The 16722-nt window shown below is 48.3% G+C and overlaps 1 protein-coding gene across 1 annotated transcript in view; it reads left to right on the top strand.

The window, feature by feature from the left end:
* Positions 1-12513, top strand: part of SMAD6 (SMAD family member 6) — an 82767-nt gene extending 70254 nt beyond the window's left edge. The window contains exon 5 of the mRNA XM_038766996.1: positions 11905-12513. Coding sequence (XP_038622924.1) covers positions 11905-12446 — 542 coding nt within the window. The 3' untranslated portion in view covers positions 12447-12513. The remainder of the gene's footprint in view (positions 1-11904) is intronic.
* The last annotated feature ends 4209 nt before the right edge of the window (positions 12514-16722 follow it).

The following is a 16722-nucleotide window of genomic DNA, read 5'->3' on the forward strand; positions in this document are numbered from 1 at the left end:
ATGATCTTCTGGCTCCCAGAACTGTGTTCTATCCACCATGTTGCTTCTCGGTGCAGTTCTAAGCGCTGGGGTACATACTAGCCAATGGGGTTGAGCACTTCCTCTGACTATCAATCAGTTAGTGGTATTTACGGTGTGCTTACTCTGTTTAGAGTATTGAACAAAGCCCTTGGGAAAATATGGTTCAACAGAGTTGGCAGACACAATTCCTGCCCACAAGAAGCTTACAATATAGAGGGGTAGAACCTGGGATTGGGAGACAGAAACCTGGGTTCTAATTTCAGCTCTGCCATGGGTCAGTTCGGGGACTTTGGGCAAGGCACTACACCTTTCTGAGTCTTGTTTTGTTTTTTGTGGTATTTGTTAAGCACTTACTATTGGCCAGGCTCAGGGGGCTCACAGTCCAAGTAGAAGTAGTTGAGGAAACTGAGGCACAAAGAAGTGAATAATAATAATAATGGTATTCGTTAAGGGCTATGTGCCTGGGAAAGATTCGAAGGTGGAGACTCAGGTTTACTGCACGGAAGGAGGCAATGGTAAACCACTTCTGTATTTTTACCAAGAAACTCTGTGGATACGTGACCAGAACAGTTGCAGAAGGAGGTGGGGCATTCTGGGAGAGATGTGACCATGGTGTCGCTATGGATCAATCAATCGTATTTATTGAGCGCTTACTGTGTGCAGAGCACTGTACTAAGCGCTTGGGAAGTAAAGTTGGCAACATATAGAGACAGTCCCTACCCAACAGTGGGCGGATCGGAGAAGACTGGACAGCGTAAGACAAGACACATGTTCCAGGCAGTCTTCTAAGTGATTGGGTAATCGGGGCTCACAGTCTTAATCCCTATTTTACAGATGACATAACTGATGCACAGAGAAGTTAAGTGGGCCATCAGTTTGCCAAAGAGATCACCACAATATACTACAGGATTAAAGCTCCCAAGCGAAAAATGTTTCCTAATAATAAAATATTTAAGTGCTTACAATGTGTCAAGCACTGTTCTAAACGCTGGGGTAGATGGAAGTTAATCAAGTCAGATGCAATCTCTTGTCCTAAAGGGGGATCACAGATGAAGTAGGAAGGAGAACAGCGAGGCCTAGTGGACAGAGCCCAGGTCTGGGAGTCTCAGGACCTGGGTTCTAATCCCGCCTCTGCCACTTGTCTTCTGTGTGACCTTGGACAAGACCCTTCACTTTCCTGTGCCTCAGTTACCTCATCTGTAAAATAGAGATTGAGACTGGCTGCCCTTTGTGAGACAGGGACTGTGTCCAACCTGATTACTTTGCATCTACTCCAGCGCTTAGTACGGTGCCTGGCACATAGTAAAAGCCTAACAAATGCCACAATTATTATTCATAGTAGTAATTATATTTCTTAAACACTGACTGTGTGCAGAGCACTGCGCTAAGTGCTGGAAAAGAGCAAACAGGTGGAGATTAGACGTGGCTCCTTGGACTTGGGCTTTGGGGAGCTCACAATCTAAAAAACTTGCAAAATTTCTCAGGGCAGAGTAGTCAGTACATAATACAGGGGCTTGCCCTTTTTTGTCTAATAAGACACGTTTCTCTGTGCGCAGCAAATTCAGGCACCATACTTACCAAGCCACCAAAAATGTACCTAGCCACCACCACCCCTCAAACCAGCCTTCTCCTGAAGACCCAGAAACTGCCTGTCCTGATTTTTTGAAGTTATTTGAAAACACAGCATGGCCTAGTAGAAAGAGCACAGGTTTGAGAGTCAGAGGACCTGGGTTCTCATTCCGGCTCTGCCACTTGCTCGCTGTGTGACTTCGGGCAAGTCACTTCACTTCCCTATGCCTCAGTTTCCTCAATTGAAAAGTGGGGATTAAATACCTGTTTCCCTCCCTACCCCCCACTCAGATTGTGAGCTCTGTGCAGGACAGGGACTGTGAGCTAATTAACTTGTACCTACCTGAGCGCTTACAAAAGTGTTTTGCATATAGTGAATGCTTAACAAACACCATAAAAAAAAACCAAAATTGGAACCAGGAGGGTGCTTTTTCAGCAGCACTGCAGGTGAACAGTTGGGGCTCAACTGAAAAGGCCTGATTGGAGGGAATCTCACAGGGCCTTTGAAAAAGGAAAGGGGTGGAGATGGTTGGGGAGGGGGTGTTTATGCGCTAGACGACAAAATGGGGACTTTGGGAAAATGCCACGAGTAATGTGTGGTTTTACTTAAGCGCTTACTATGTGCGAAGCACTGTACTAAAGCATTGGCATAAATAATAATGGTAATAATGTATTTGTTAAGCACTCACTAGACAGATGCAAGATAAGCAGGTCGGACACAGCCGCAGCCCCACTTGGGCTATGTAGGAGGGAGAACTTGTATTGAATGTCCGTTTTAGTTGAGGAAACTCAGGCACAGGGAATAATAATAGTTATGGCATTTGTTGAGCACCTATTACGAGACAGGCACTATACTAAGCGCTGGGGTAGATTCATGGTAATCAACATTGGACAGCCCCTGTCCCACATAGGGCTCACGGTCTTAAACCCTGTTTTACAGATGAGGTAACTGAGGTGCAGAGAGGTGAAGTGACGGTCACACAGCAGATAAGGGTGGAGCAGGGATTAGAACCCAGATCCTCTGTCTCCCAGGGAAATGATCAAAGGTCATGTTACTACCCTAAAAACTAGAAGTTTTTCGCCTATCTCGTTTGACCAAGCAAAGGATTTTCTGGACGATTATGCCGTCTGCCACAGGTCAGTATCCCAGTACCTTAATAAACTTGATGACGTTTTCAAAATTGAGCTGGAGAGAAGGGGAGATTTTTCTCTTAGATCAGTCAATCAGTGTTATTTATTAAGTGCTTACTGTGCAGAGTAATAAGCACTTGGGAGAATACAGTACAGCAAAATTAGCAGACATCTTTCCTGCCCACGATGAGCTTACAGTCTAGAAGGGGAGAAAGTCATTAATATGAATGAGTAATTTGTAATATATAATTTAAAGATTTGTGCATAAGTGCTGTGGAGTTGGGGGTGGGCGAATATGAATTGTCCATAGGTCACAGATCCAAGGGTATAGTTAATAATAATAATAATGGCATTCATTAAGCACTTACTATGTTGCACTGTTCTAAGCACTGGGGAGGTTACAAGGTGATCAGGTTGTCCCAAGGGGGGCTCACAATCTTAATCCTCATTTTACAGATGAGGTAACTGAGGCACAGAGAAGTTAAGTGACTTGCCCAAAGTCACACAGCTGACAATTGGCGGAGCCGGGATTCGAACCCATTAACTGACTCCAAAGCCCGAGCTCTTTCCACTGAGCCACGCTGCTTCCCCTAAATAATGCATTTATTAAGCGCTTACTATGTGCAACGCACTGTTAAGCGCTGGGAAGGTTACAAGGTGATCAGGTTGTCCCACGGGGGGCTCACAGTTGTGTGCAGGCAGGGCACTGTGTTGGATTTGGAGCTAGAATCCATGAATTGTTAGAACTTGGTCTTTTAATTCAAAGGGGCCTATACTCCAGTGGAAAATTTCCAGGCTGGGGGAGGGTACCTGCAGCATATTTACATTGCACTCACACTGGCTTAACAGAAGGAATTTTTATAGCCCTGGGAGAGAGAGAAGAAAAAAAAGGGAAAAGAAAACCCAACCCCTTGGAATCACAACAATTTCTTCTGTGGGGAAGTTTTATCTCTGCCCCTAAAGCTTGTTGCCTGTCTTCTCAGGATGAGCCGTGGCTTTGAAGTGACCTGCCCCAGGGTGGAACTGTCTCTTTGGGTAGAGTTCAGGAGGGTCAGAGTGTTTCCTGAGAATGTTCCCTCCCCCACTGTAGGACACAGGGTGTGTTTTGGGGGGCTCTTGGGTTGCTTGGCAGAAAGCCACCAGTCAGTCAATCAGTCAGTGGTATTTATTGAGCTCTTACTGTGTGCAGAGCACTGTATTAAGCACATGAGAGAGTACAAGAGTACAGACACATTCCCTGCCCCCAGTGAGCTTACAGTCTAGATGGGGAGACAGATGTTAGTGTAAATAAATTACAGATATGTACAAAAGTACCATGGGGATGGCGGGGCCCTTACTAGGTGTCAAGCACTGTGCTAAGCGCCGGGGTAGATACAGGATAATCAGGTCCCATGTCGGGCTTACAGTCCAAGTAGGAGGGAGAACGGTTATCGAGTCCCCATTTTGCAGGTGAAGGAACTGAGGCATGGAGAAGTGAAGTGACTTGCCTAAGGTCACACCAATGACTAGTGGTAGAGACAGAATGAGAAGCCAGGTTCCCCCCGCTTTTTGGGGTTGGTATTTGCTAAGCACTTATTATGTGCCAGGCACTGTTTTATGTGCTGGGGTAGATACAAGCTGATCAGGTTGGACACAGTCCCTGTCCCTCATGGGGCTCACATTCTTCATCCTCATTTTACAGTCGAGGGAACTGAGGCCCAGAGAAGTGAAGTGACTTACCTAAGTTTACACAGCAGACAAGGATCATGACTACCAACTGTGTGGTATTGTCCTCTCCCAAGTGCTTAGTACAGTGCTCTGCATACAGTAAGCACTTAATAATATGAATAGTAATAATGGTATCTGTTAAGCACTTATTGTGTACCAGGCACTGTACTAAGCACTGGTGTGGATACAAGCAAATGGGGTTGGACGCAGTCCCTGTCCCACACAGGGTTCCCAGTCTCGATCCCCATTTGACAGATGAGGTAACCGAGGCCCAGAGAAGTGAAGTGACTTGTCCAGGATCACACAGCAGACAAGTGGCGGAGCCGGGATTGGAGCCCATGACCTTCTGACTCCCAAGCCCGTGCTCTGGCCCCTGCACCATGCTGCAATAAGCACCACTGATTGAATACACCCCCAGAGAATTAAGACCCAGGATAAAGACAATGATCACCAGAATCTGGAATGGAAGCAGTACTATGTATTGAGCACCTATGTTACACTGTATAGTGCTGGGAAGAGACATATAAAGGATTTGTGGTTTGGGCCAGATGAAATCCATTCATTCTTGAGTATTTCTCTCCTCAAAGTGCTGGGAAAACTGGTTATGTGGGGGTATGTTCTGGGGTGGGGGGTGGGGGGTCCTGGGGGAGCCCAGAGGGTTATCAGAAAAAGCTTCCCAAAGCTGCTGGGTTGTGAGTAGGGCCCTTAAGAGAAACATGAAAAAAGTGGACGGTTTTCATAGCTGACCTAAGGGCCCTCATTATGCTTGTAAATGCTTTACTAAATAAGTTCATTCCTCCTCCATTCATATCGTTAGAGAATAGAACTATTTTCATTTTTCCAGAACGGAACTATTTTTCTCTTTCAAAGCCTACTTATCTCGATGGCTGAAATGTTGGGTGGGTTCAGTTAATTTTAGGCACAAATATTTTTATTTTGAAAACTCTTCAGGGTGATCAGGGTAAAATAAAAGCCTTCTGCTTCCCAGGAGGTCTCTGAATTGTGTTTGTTTTCTTAAAGCAGGAGTTTTCAAGTGTTTTTTGCCTTCCCATTAGTAAATGGGAGGAAAGTCCAAACCCTTTTGTTTTAAAAACATGGCCCCTTCTTTAACTAAGCACATGAACTATGGAACGTTCCTTTCCTTTTTCATTATCCAAGCTGGATCCCTCCGCCCTTCGCTCCTCTTTTTTCCTCCCTAGCCCACCTCCTAACTTTGCCCAGCTCTCGTCTCACTCACGTCCAACCCCATATGTCTCCAATTCCCTTCCTCCACAAATCTGCCAGGCTTCAACCCATCCCCACCCCTTCACCACCAAACTCCTTGAGAGTAGGAGTCATATCTGCTAACTGTTGGGCTCTCCACAGTACTCTGCACGGTGTTAGTGCCCAATAAATATTATCGATTGATTGATTAAAGCTCTTCTAAAATCCCACCTCCTCCGATTAGCTTTCCCCTACTAATTCCCCAAATCCCAGTTGTATCAACCCAGCAACCAGCCCTAACACTTATGTATTTATTTATACCCATCCTCAGCATTGTGTATATGCATCTTCCTTCAAATATTCAGTGTATTTAGTCTGATACAATTGTTTGTAAATATGTCTCTGACTCCCCCAGAGAGTATAGGCTACTTCTGGGTAGGGAATGTCTCTTATCCCTCTGTTGTCTTTTCCCAAGTGCTTAGTGCAGTGCATAGCAAGCAGGGGGGCTTGATAAATACCATTCCCACAGCTAAGAAGCCAGTGTGAGTGTGGCCTAGTGGAAAGGGCCACAGGCCTGGGAGTCAGAGGACCTGGCTTCTCATTCTGGCTCCACCACTCGTCAGCTGTGTGACCTTAGGCAAGTCACTTCACTTCTCCATCCTCAGTTCCCTCATCTGCAAAATGGGGATTCAATAACTGTTCTCCTTCCTACTTAGACTGTGAGCCCCACGTGGGACCTGATTATCTATCCTGTAACTTCCCTGGCGCTTAGCACGGTGCTTTACACCTAGTAAGCGCTTAATGAATACCACAACTATTATTATTATTATTATTATTATTCTCACTATCATAGCTAACTTTCTAGACACATCTGCACACATCCATATCCCGCATCCTTCACTAGTCCTGTGGTTTCCCATGGTCAAGTGCGGATTCTTTGGCTCGCTCCACTTGGTTTTGTTTTTATCGCAGATTGTTCGGGTTTCCTCTCGATGTGCCCGAGGAGATGCCGTTCCACCACACAGGAAACGGTGACTGAGGGCGCGGGGCAGGCCCACGTGTAAACAAGAGCCGGCGCTTCGGTGCCTACGTCTGATCGATGGAGCTGGCTCTGATGGAAGAGATAGCCCTGACGCCAGCCTAAATGTGGCTCGTTCCAAGTTGTAGCTGCCTGCCCCGCTCCAAGTGAAAAATGTGGCGCGTTCCATTGAGTGAGGCGGGGAAGGGGCTGGGGTCCGCGTTCCTGGCCACCGAGGGAATCCGAACTGCCTTCGGCTCCTGCGGGCTGGCGGGGGTGAGGGGTAGCCGTGTCTTCTGGACAGAAGGGCCACCTCGGGGTCAGGTGGGGAGGAGGAGGAGAAATGTTTGCTGAAATGGGGTGCGTGCGAGTCGTTTCCCCGCCGGTCGACCCCTCTGCCTGGCGAGTGGTAGGCCCTAATAGCTCGCCTGGGCAAAACTCAGAGTTGGCTGGGGATGAGAAGCAGAGCAGGCCCCCTCCCCTCCCGCCAGTCTTGGGGCCTGCAGAGAGCCCTTGCTCAGTGTCAGGCCAGCCGGATGAGTTCGTCTCTCAGGATTTGCCTGACCGCGAACCAGTGTGGCTTAATGGATAGAGCACAGGCCTGGGAGTAAGAAGGACCTGGGTTCTAATCCCAGCTTCACTAGTTGTCTGCTCTGTGACCTTGGGCAAGTAACTTCACTTCTTCACTGGGCCCGTTCCCTCATCTGGAAAACGGGGATTAAGAGTGTGAGCCCCATGTAGGACAGGGACTGCATCCAATCTGATTAGCTTGTAACTACAGCGGTGCTTAGAACAGTGCCTGGTGCATCGTATGCACTTAAAAAGTACCATAATTTTAATAATTATTATTATTCTTACAAAGGGCCGGGGGCGGAACGGCCGGAGGAGGTGCCAAGGCTTTGGACTCTATCCCGGCCACATTTTATTGCTGGTTTCATTCGTCTTTGGCCATGGGATGGCTGACACACTCCCTACCCCCAGCCCCCTCCATCTTTTGCAACAGGGGCCCCAAACCCCTCAAAACGTGATCTTGCCCCTTGGGGCTTGTAGGATCCTTGTCTTGGCAGGCGTAATAACCAAACCTAGGCATCCTTCTTCATGCTACACAGACACGTGCCTTCTAAAGGTTTTTTCGCGTGGGACATCCATTCTCCTGTCTTGTCCCCAGGCACCCCCTTTCCTCTGGCCGCAATTACCTGAAGCCAGGGAACAGGGATGGAAGCATCCCCAATGGCAGCTTGGGTCCCTGCCGCCCCAGAGACCAGAAGGGGCAACTTTCCCAGGAGTCACAGCAGCAGCAACAAACTTGGTGGCCGCCTAGTAACGATTGATTAGGAACTTCATCCTGGAAGCCTGGGAGAAGATGGGGAGAGGAAAAGATGGATCAAAAGAGGAAACCTCCATTGATGACCTATGGGGTTTGGAAATGCCAGCGGAGGAGATGCTATGCTAAGTGCTTAGCACAGTGCTCCACCCAAGTAAGGAAGGGCTCAATACATATTATTGAAATACGATTGAGGGAGAGCTCTTGGGAACTGACCATGGACATTATTAGATGGTCTCTGTGTGCTCCCCCTGCCCCCCGACCTCATACTGTTCCATGAGGCCAAGGAAGTGAAAGGAACTTTTCCCCCACACTCCCTTTTTCAAACAACATCCCCCATTGCGGGACTTGTTTCTACTTGCTGCGGAATCAAAAGCCATTTCTCAGGGCTGCAGAGAACAATGAAGGGTTAAGTAGGGCTGTCTGAAATGGTAGTGGCCCCATCGTCTGATGAGGGAAAAGGAAGAATGAAAACAAAATCTACTTATCTAAGAGGCAAAAGGGGCTTTTAAAAGGGTTTTAGGCTAAAGGGATGCAGGATCGCATAATAAGTACCAGGCTGCAGTACCCAACAGATGGAAAACCATGAAGACTGTCAGAGCTCAGAGGTAGGGCAGACAGAATTCACGGGGCATAAGAGGGGAAAAAGACTGGAGGGGGTTCGTTGAGTAGAGAGGGCTTGTTAGGGGCATGGCAGTAGGTGAAAGCAACCTCTCAGAAGGGTGACTTTCTGCCAAGAAATGCCATAGTAGTATTTTGAGCCGTTGCTAGGTGCCAAGGACAAGATAATCACAGGTCAGACAGAATCCCTAACCACAATCACACAGTCAAAAAGTTAGAGAGAGCAGGCATTATTATTATTATTATTATACTTGTTAAGTGCTTACTATGTGCCAAGCACTCTTCAAGTGCTGGGGTAGATACAAGTTAATCAGATTGGACACAGTCCCTGTCCCCCCCGGGGCTCACACTCTTAATCCCCATTTTCCAGATGAGCGAATTGAGGCCCAGAGAAGTGAAGTGACTTGCCCAAGCTCACACAGAAGACACTTGTAGGAGCCAGGATTAGAACCCAGGTTCTTCTGACTCCCAGGCCTGTGCTCTATCCTCTAAGCCACGGTCTCGTCCCCATTTCCCAGGTGAGGGAACTGAGGCCCAGAGAGGGTAAGTAATTCACCCTAGCTCATGCAACAGGCCAGTGGCTGAGGTGAGATTAGAACCCAGGTCTCCTGACTCTTCCCGAGCCCATGGGATCTGGCTTTGTAAGGTGAAAACATAAGCAGCCGTGTCCCTTGCTGGAGCATCGTTAGGCCGCGTCTTCTGTGAGACTCCTTGGATGAATAAAATCTTACCAGCTGCCTATTTGTGACCAAGCTGTGTCTTGAAGAAGAAGAAGAAGAAGACGAGGAAGGGTACAAAGCCTGAAACGAGGATCTCCTATCCAAGAGCGGGAGGCGGGGATTGCTGGGGAAAATGAAATCGAGTCTCTTCCCTTCAAGAATTTACCACACATTCAAATGGGGGCATCTTCGTGAAGACATAAAGCAGATTAGTTGTCTCTCCTTTGACCAGAGATTTCCCACAGACAAAAGGGAATGAGCTGAAGTCAGTCTGCCCTCCACCCGGATAGAAAATCACTGATTTGGAGAAACAGTCGTGCCTTATTTGGAGCTAAGTCTTTTTCCAAGAACTCCCCTTCTGCTCCCCAGCCCCACACAAAATTGCAGGCTTCTCATAACCATTGCTTTATGGTCACAAGGACGCATTTCAGGCGGCGAAATGGGGCACCCGAAGATCAGTGGGATCAGATTGCCTGAGCTGTGACGCTTTGGGCCTGAGAATAAGGTTCTCCTCCCCACCCCGGCAAGTTCCCGGTGGTTTCCATCTCAGCCCTCTAGGGCACAGTGATGGTCTGGGCCAGAAAAGTGAAGTGACTTACCCAAGGTCACACAGAACTGGAATTAGAACCCGGGTCCTCTGATTCCCGGGCCCTTGCTTTTCCAACTAGGCCATGCTGCTTCTCGACTTAAGATGGCTACTGTGACTGTTCGGTGTCTTGTCGGTCGATCCCCTGTCCAATACAGGCATGGCGCCAGATGCCTTTATGTAGTAAGCTCTCAATCAATTCACTAAGAGATTGATTTGAAATCTGGCATTTCAGCAAAAATGAAGAAGGGGAGGGCCAGGCCAGTTGGCGTGGCAGTAGAGTTCCTAGGGATTGACTTATGGACACTTGGGGCTGTAGTCAGTGAGGAGCCCTGTGGAAGCCCTCTGTAGGACCATTGTCTTGGAGAGCAGGGTCCGGCCCACAGTTAGGAAATGGATGGAACAAGTTTCCTGGAGGCTCTATGGGGTCGGCGCCCCCGCCCCCCAGTTGCTGGGGGAGGGATGGGGGACCCCAGTTCCGTACCCCTGAGCTGTAACTGCCACTTCCTCAGACCCCAGAACAATGGCGGGCGGCTGCTAATGGGGAAGGAGAGGCCGACCCTGGGGTAATTGGAGAATGAAAGGAAATGAGGGCCCCTGCTCCCTTGAGCTCCTGGGCTTGAAATCCGCAATGTCAATAGAGTCTCTGAAGCAAAATAATGCCTTCAGCGGGTGTATGAGTTAATCTGATCCGATGGCGTGAAGGTGGGGGTGGGGGAGATGGGGTGGCCGCAGGCCCAGGCCGGGGTCTTGTGATATGTTGTCAGGGACCTTACTGCCGGGCTCAAGGCCAAGCCCAGCTCCTGGCAGACTTGTGGAGGCCGGGTGAGCTTGTCACGTGCTCAGTACAGTGCTCTGCCCACTGTAAATACTCAGTAAAGAACTCAGTAAATTTGATTGAATGACTGGTTGATTGTTGCCAACTGAGGGGCTGTGAGGTGAGGACGGGGAGCGGAGGGAGAGGGCAGCTCACACTAGAGCAGAGTCAGTCGTATTCATTGAGTGCTTATGGTGTGCAGAGCACTGTACCAAGAGCTTGGGAGAGGACACTATAACAATCAACAGACTCGACCTTGGGTGTTGGGAAGCGGCGAGGGATGGAGGTTTCAGCGAGAAGTTCCCAACAGAAACAGCCTCGGTGGCGAGCGAGGGCCAGAAATTGGGGTGGGGAACGATTGTTGTGGCCGTCCATCGGCATGGTGGTGGCCAGGTTGGCGGATGCTGGAGAGCAACAGGCCACGTGAGCCACCGTTGCAGTGGTTCAGAGAACCCTTAGGCGGGTTACGAGGGCCCTTAGTACAATGCTCTGCACATATTAAGTGCTCAATAAATACCATCAATTGATCGATCGATTGATTGATTGATTGGGGTGCTGGAGAAGTTCTGGGGATAGGTCTCAGGGAAGCTCCTGAGATGGCAGGGGTGTATTCTCGAGGGAGAAATTGTTTTGTTCAGTACCATGTTCACCCATACAAGTGTACAGGTGTTTGTTCCAACACCACCTTAAGAAGTAGTGTGGCCTAGGGGAAAGAGCCCCGCCCTGGTAGTCAGAGGATCTGGGTTCTAATCCCAGCTCCTTAAATCACCTGTTGCGTGACTTTGGTCAGGCCACTTCACTTCCCTGGGCTTCAGTTGTCCCATCTGTCAAATGAGGATGAAATACCTACCATCCCTCCTACTTGGACTGTGAGCCCCATGTGCGACAGAGCCTGTGTCCCACCTGATCTACCCCAGCACTTAGAACAGTGCTGGACACTTATTAAGAGCTCAACAAACACCATAAAAGCCCAAATCACATTGTTGCGCGGGGGGGGGATACTCAGGTTTTGGGTGGGTTGACAGTCAATTAGAAAGCACAGTAATAATAATAACACTGAAAATGATTACTATTATTCCCTCAATCCATCTTTCGTGTTTAGCGTGAGCCCAGCCCCAAAGGGGCTTCGGCCAACCGGTCCCCCTTCCCCCCCAGTAACCGGCGGCCCTCTTCCTTTGGTCTCCACAGACGCCAGCATGTCCCCCGACACCCTGAAGCAGAGCCACTGGTGCAACGTCGCCTACTGGGAGCACCGGACTCGAGTGGGCCGCCTCTACACAGTGTACGAACAGTCCGTCAGTATCTTCTACGACCTACCTCAAGGGAACGGCTTCTGCCTCGGCCAGCTCAACCTGGACCACCGGAGCGAGACGGTGAAAAGGACGCGCAGCAAGATCGGCTACGGCATCTTCCTCAGCAAGGAGCCCGACGGGGTGTGGGCCTACAACCGGGGCGACCACCCCATCTTCGTCAACTCCCCTACGCTGGACATTCCCAACTGCAGGACCGTCATCGTGCGCAAAGTCATGCCGGGCTACTCCATCAAGGTGTTCGACTTCGACAAGTCTTGCCTCCTGCAGCACGCCGCCGACCTGGACTACGGCGACGGGCCCTACGACCCCAACAGCGTGAGGATCAGTTTCGCCAAGGGCTGGGGCCCTTGCTATTCCAGGCAGTTCATCACCTCCTGTCCCTGCTGGCTCGAGATCTTGCTCAGTAACCACAGATAACAAGCGGCTGCCGCCGGTGGGGGGGAAACAAAGGAGAAAACACACACACACACACACACACACACACACACACACAGACAGACACTCCCCCCCCCCCACGGACGGCCCCCAAAATATCACCTTCCTAGATTTAATATAAAGTTTTATATATTATATGGAAATATATATATTATACTTGTAATTATGGAGTCATTTTTACAATGTAATTATTTATGTACGGTGCAATGTGTATATGGACAAAGAAAGGAAAATGCACTTTGGCTTATAGAATTCTTTCAATACAGATTTTTAAGAGGAAAAAGAAAAAAACGATACAGCAGAATCCGGAGAGAACCCCAGAATCTGATGTATGGTTTTTTTTAAAAAAAATATTATTAATACCCAGAAAAAAAGCTAATACCAGTCACTCATTGATAATAAAGTATTCGCATTATAGCTTGGGGGGGCCGTCTTTTTTTTTTTTTTGAAAGGGGAGGGGTATTCAGGGCTGTTCTGAACTGTCCCTCTTTGGGTGCTCTAGGTGGGGAGGTGGTGTGAAGAGGGGATCAGATTCATTCATTCAGTCAGTCATATTTATTGAGCACTTACTATGTGCAGAGCACTGTACCAAGCGCTTGGGAGCGTACAGTGGAGCAATAAACAGACACATTCCCTGCTCACAACTAGTTTACAGTCTAGAAGGGGAGATGGGCAGACATAAGCAATTAACAGGTATTTACTTAAGTGTTGTGGTGTGGGGAGGATGAATAAAGGGAGCAAGTCAGGGTGATGCAGAAGGGAGTGGGAGAAGAGGAAAGGAGGGCTAAATCAGGAAAGGCCTCTTGGAAGAGATGGGCCTTCAATAAGACTTTGAAGTGAGGGAGTGTCATTGTCTGTCGAATAAGAGCGGGGGGGGCATTCCAGGCCAGAGGCAGGATGTGGGCTAGGGGTGGATGGTGAGATAAATGGGATTAAGGCACATGGAGAAGGTTAGTATTAGAGGAGCAAAGTGTGCAGGCTGGGTAGTGAGCTGAGGTAAGAGGGAGCAAGGGGGTTGCTTTGAAGCCAAAGTGCAGATTTTTTTCATTTGATGCAGAGGTGCAAGGGCAACAACTGGAGTTTCTTGAGGAGTGGCTTTTCTGAGTTTCACTAGTGGCAGAGGGCCGGGGGATGGTCAGAGCCAAGGACTTGGAATGTCAGTAGGGGATTCTGGGACTTTCCAGGTGACTTGCATTCCAGACATCCGAAAGACTGCTTCTCAGTCCACAGCAACGACTTGGATTGCAGCAGCTCCCCTTTTCTGAACTGCTTTGAGCGCTTAGTAAGTGATTGTAATAATAAAAATAATAATGGTATTTGTCCGGCACAACCATTGTGCTAAGCACAGGGTAAATGGAGTACAATTAGATCGAACACATCCTTGTCCCATGCAGTGCTCACAGTCTTATTCCCCATTTTACAGATAAGGGAATTAAAGCACAGAGAAGTGAAGTGTCTTATCCAAGGTCACGTGGTGGGCAAATGGCAGTGTGAGGATTAGAACCTAAGATGCCCGACTCTCAATTGTGGGTTCTTTCCCCTCGGTTTTTGCTTCTCTGCTTCTCTTGATTGATTGCGTATAGTGTTTATTGGGAGCGGACTATGTGCTGAATGCTAGGAAAGATACAAATAAACAGTTCAGTCCCATCCCATAAGGGGCACGTAATCCAAATCAGGGACCGACAGACCCATAAAACAATAAATGTAAACTGTGAAAAATGCACGAAAAGTCGCATGGCTTAGAGGATAGAGCCAGGGCCTGAAAGACCAGGGTTCTAATCCCGGTTCCGCCATCTGTCTTCTTTGACACCTCGGGCAAGACACTTCATTTCTCTGTGCCTCAGTTACCTCATCTGTAAAATGGGGATTAAGGCTGTGAGCCCTATGTTGGATAGGGATTGTGCCCAACCCGGTTTGCTTGTATTCCCCCCTCCCCGTGCTTATTACAGTGCCTGGCACATAGTAAGAACTTAAAAAATACCGCAGTTATTATTATTAGGGAATGGTGCTCAAGAACCCTCCAGATGATTTCTTCTCACCTGAGTTAGGTGGAGGTGGGGAGCGGATCATCTCTTTTATATTTAAGTAAACTGAGGCACAGCAGTGATGTGATTTATGCAATGATGCAGGGCTGGGCAGAACTTGGATCAGAGCCAAGAGCTTCCTGCTCGTGGCCCAAGTCCTTTCCACCGGATACTCTAGACTGTAAGCTCTTCGTGGGCAGGGAACGGGTCTACCACATCTTTGTATTGCCCTCTCCCAAGTGCTTAGTACAGTGCTCTGCAGACAGTAAAGCACTTAATAAATACTATTGATTGATACCCTACCTCCACGTGTGGGGAAACTACTAAGGATATATATGCCGAAAATCGTAGGTGGGGCCTCTTCCGTCATGCCGAGTCGTCTCCGACCCACAGAGACTCAATGGACGCATCTATCCCAGAACACGTCACCTCCATCTGCAGTCGTTCTGGTAGTGGATCCCTAGAATTTTCTTCATAAAAATACGGTATTACGTGGCTATTTCAGGAGTGATCTCAGCTAGACTAGATCCAAACCCTTCAGGGGAGAGAGGCAGGGTCTTAAACCTGGTTGAGGCCCTAGCTGCTGAAATGGGGTCTGTTTTGCCCATTCTACAGCTAGAAAATCCAGGAGTCCCTGTCCCACATGATGGTCACTCATAATTTATAATAATGTCTATCTCCCCATCTAGACTGTAAGCTTGCTGTGGGCAGGGAACGTATCTACTAATTCTTTTATATTCTACTCTCCCAAGTGCTTAGTACAGGGCTCTGCACACATAAATGCTCAATAAATACCATTAATGATGATAATGAAAGGGTATACCTGGTTCTTTCATTCATTTGATTGCATTTATTGAGCATTTCCTATGTGCAGAGCACTGTACTAATCACTTGAGAGAGTACAATATAACAATAGACATGTTCCCTGCCTAGAATGAGCTTACAGTCTATCTGGTTTTTGTGTTCTAGCCAGGCCAGTGGGGAAGCAGTATTGCCTAGTGGATAGAGCACGGGGCTGGGAGTCAGAAGGTCATGGGTTCTAATCTAATCTAACACTTGTCCGTTGTGTGATCTTGGGCAAATCACTTTACTTCTCTGTGTCTCAGTTACCTCAGCTGAAAATGGGGATTGAGACTGTGAGCCCCACATGGGACAGGGACTGTATCCAATCTGATTTGCTTGTATCCATCCCAGCGCTTAGTACAGTGCATGGCACATAGTAAGTGATTAACAAATATCATAATCGTTTTTATTATTTGTCCAGTTTTATGTTAGACAGTCTGGGTTCCAGACTGGCCTGTCCCTTGCTCAATATGGATACAACAACCAAAGTCCTGTCAAGTATTTTTTTTTTCCAGTGCCCAGCCTCTCTCCACCCTGGCTCCTGCTTCTGCATCCCATGGCTCAGAAGAGGCACCCCTATTCCTAGGGGCGAGGGAGGGAATGCAACTTACTTATAGAACAAGCGGAGAAGGTTTGAGCAGGGATTCCCCCAGAGAAATGTTCTGGGACTAGGCTGGCTCAGATGGACTTTTATTATACGTGCTTACTATGTGTCAAGTACTGTTGTAAGCGCTTGGGGTGGATCCAAGTTATTAATTAGGTTGGACACAGTCCCTATGCCATACGGGGCTCATAGTCTCCAGTAGGAGGGGGTAGCATTTAATCCTCATTGTACAGATGAGGAAACTGAGGCCAAGAGAAGTGAAGTGATTTTCCCAAGGTCACACCACAAGCAGTTGGCAGAGCGGGGGATTAGCGTGACCGCCCCCAGGCCTGTGTTCTTTCCACTAGGCCATGCGGTTTCTACGAATGTGAATATGATGTCACTTCGCTTCACTGCGTGACCAGTGAAACAAGACATAGAAGCTGCCACCGCCCTCCCTGTCTGTCCCCTCGGGCCTCTGAGGCGACAGGAAGCCCCATGGAGAAAGCCTCTCTGTTCAGCAAAGCATTCTAATTGTTTGGCCGCTGGGCTTTTCCCAAACACCCTTTTAGGTTTAGATGGTTTAGACGTTTCCTAAGGGGCAGAGAATGTGAGTCAGAAGGGATCGTGGTGTGGTTATGGTCAAGCCTGAAGTTGAGGAGGGTGGCCACTGATGGCATGAAGGAATTCCAGATACCCCTTGACCTAGCTTACTTTATATAAGAAACAGACACAAGGTTTGGGTGGATGTTGGTGGAACCGACCTATTCGCTGAATGGCTGGATATTTGTTCCTGTATTAGAGTGCT

The sequence above is a fragment of the Tachyglossus aculeatus genome, chromosome 26 (assembly GCF_015852505.1).
Source record: "Tachyglossus aculeatus isolate mTacAcu1 chromosome 26, mTacAcu1.pri, whole genome shotgun sequence".
NCBI classification, from domain to species: Eukaryota; Metazoa; Chordata; class Mammalia; order Monotremata; family Tachyglossidae; genus Tachyglossus; species Tachyglossus aculeatus.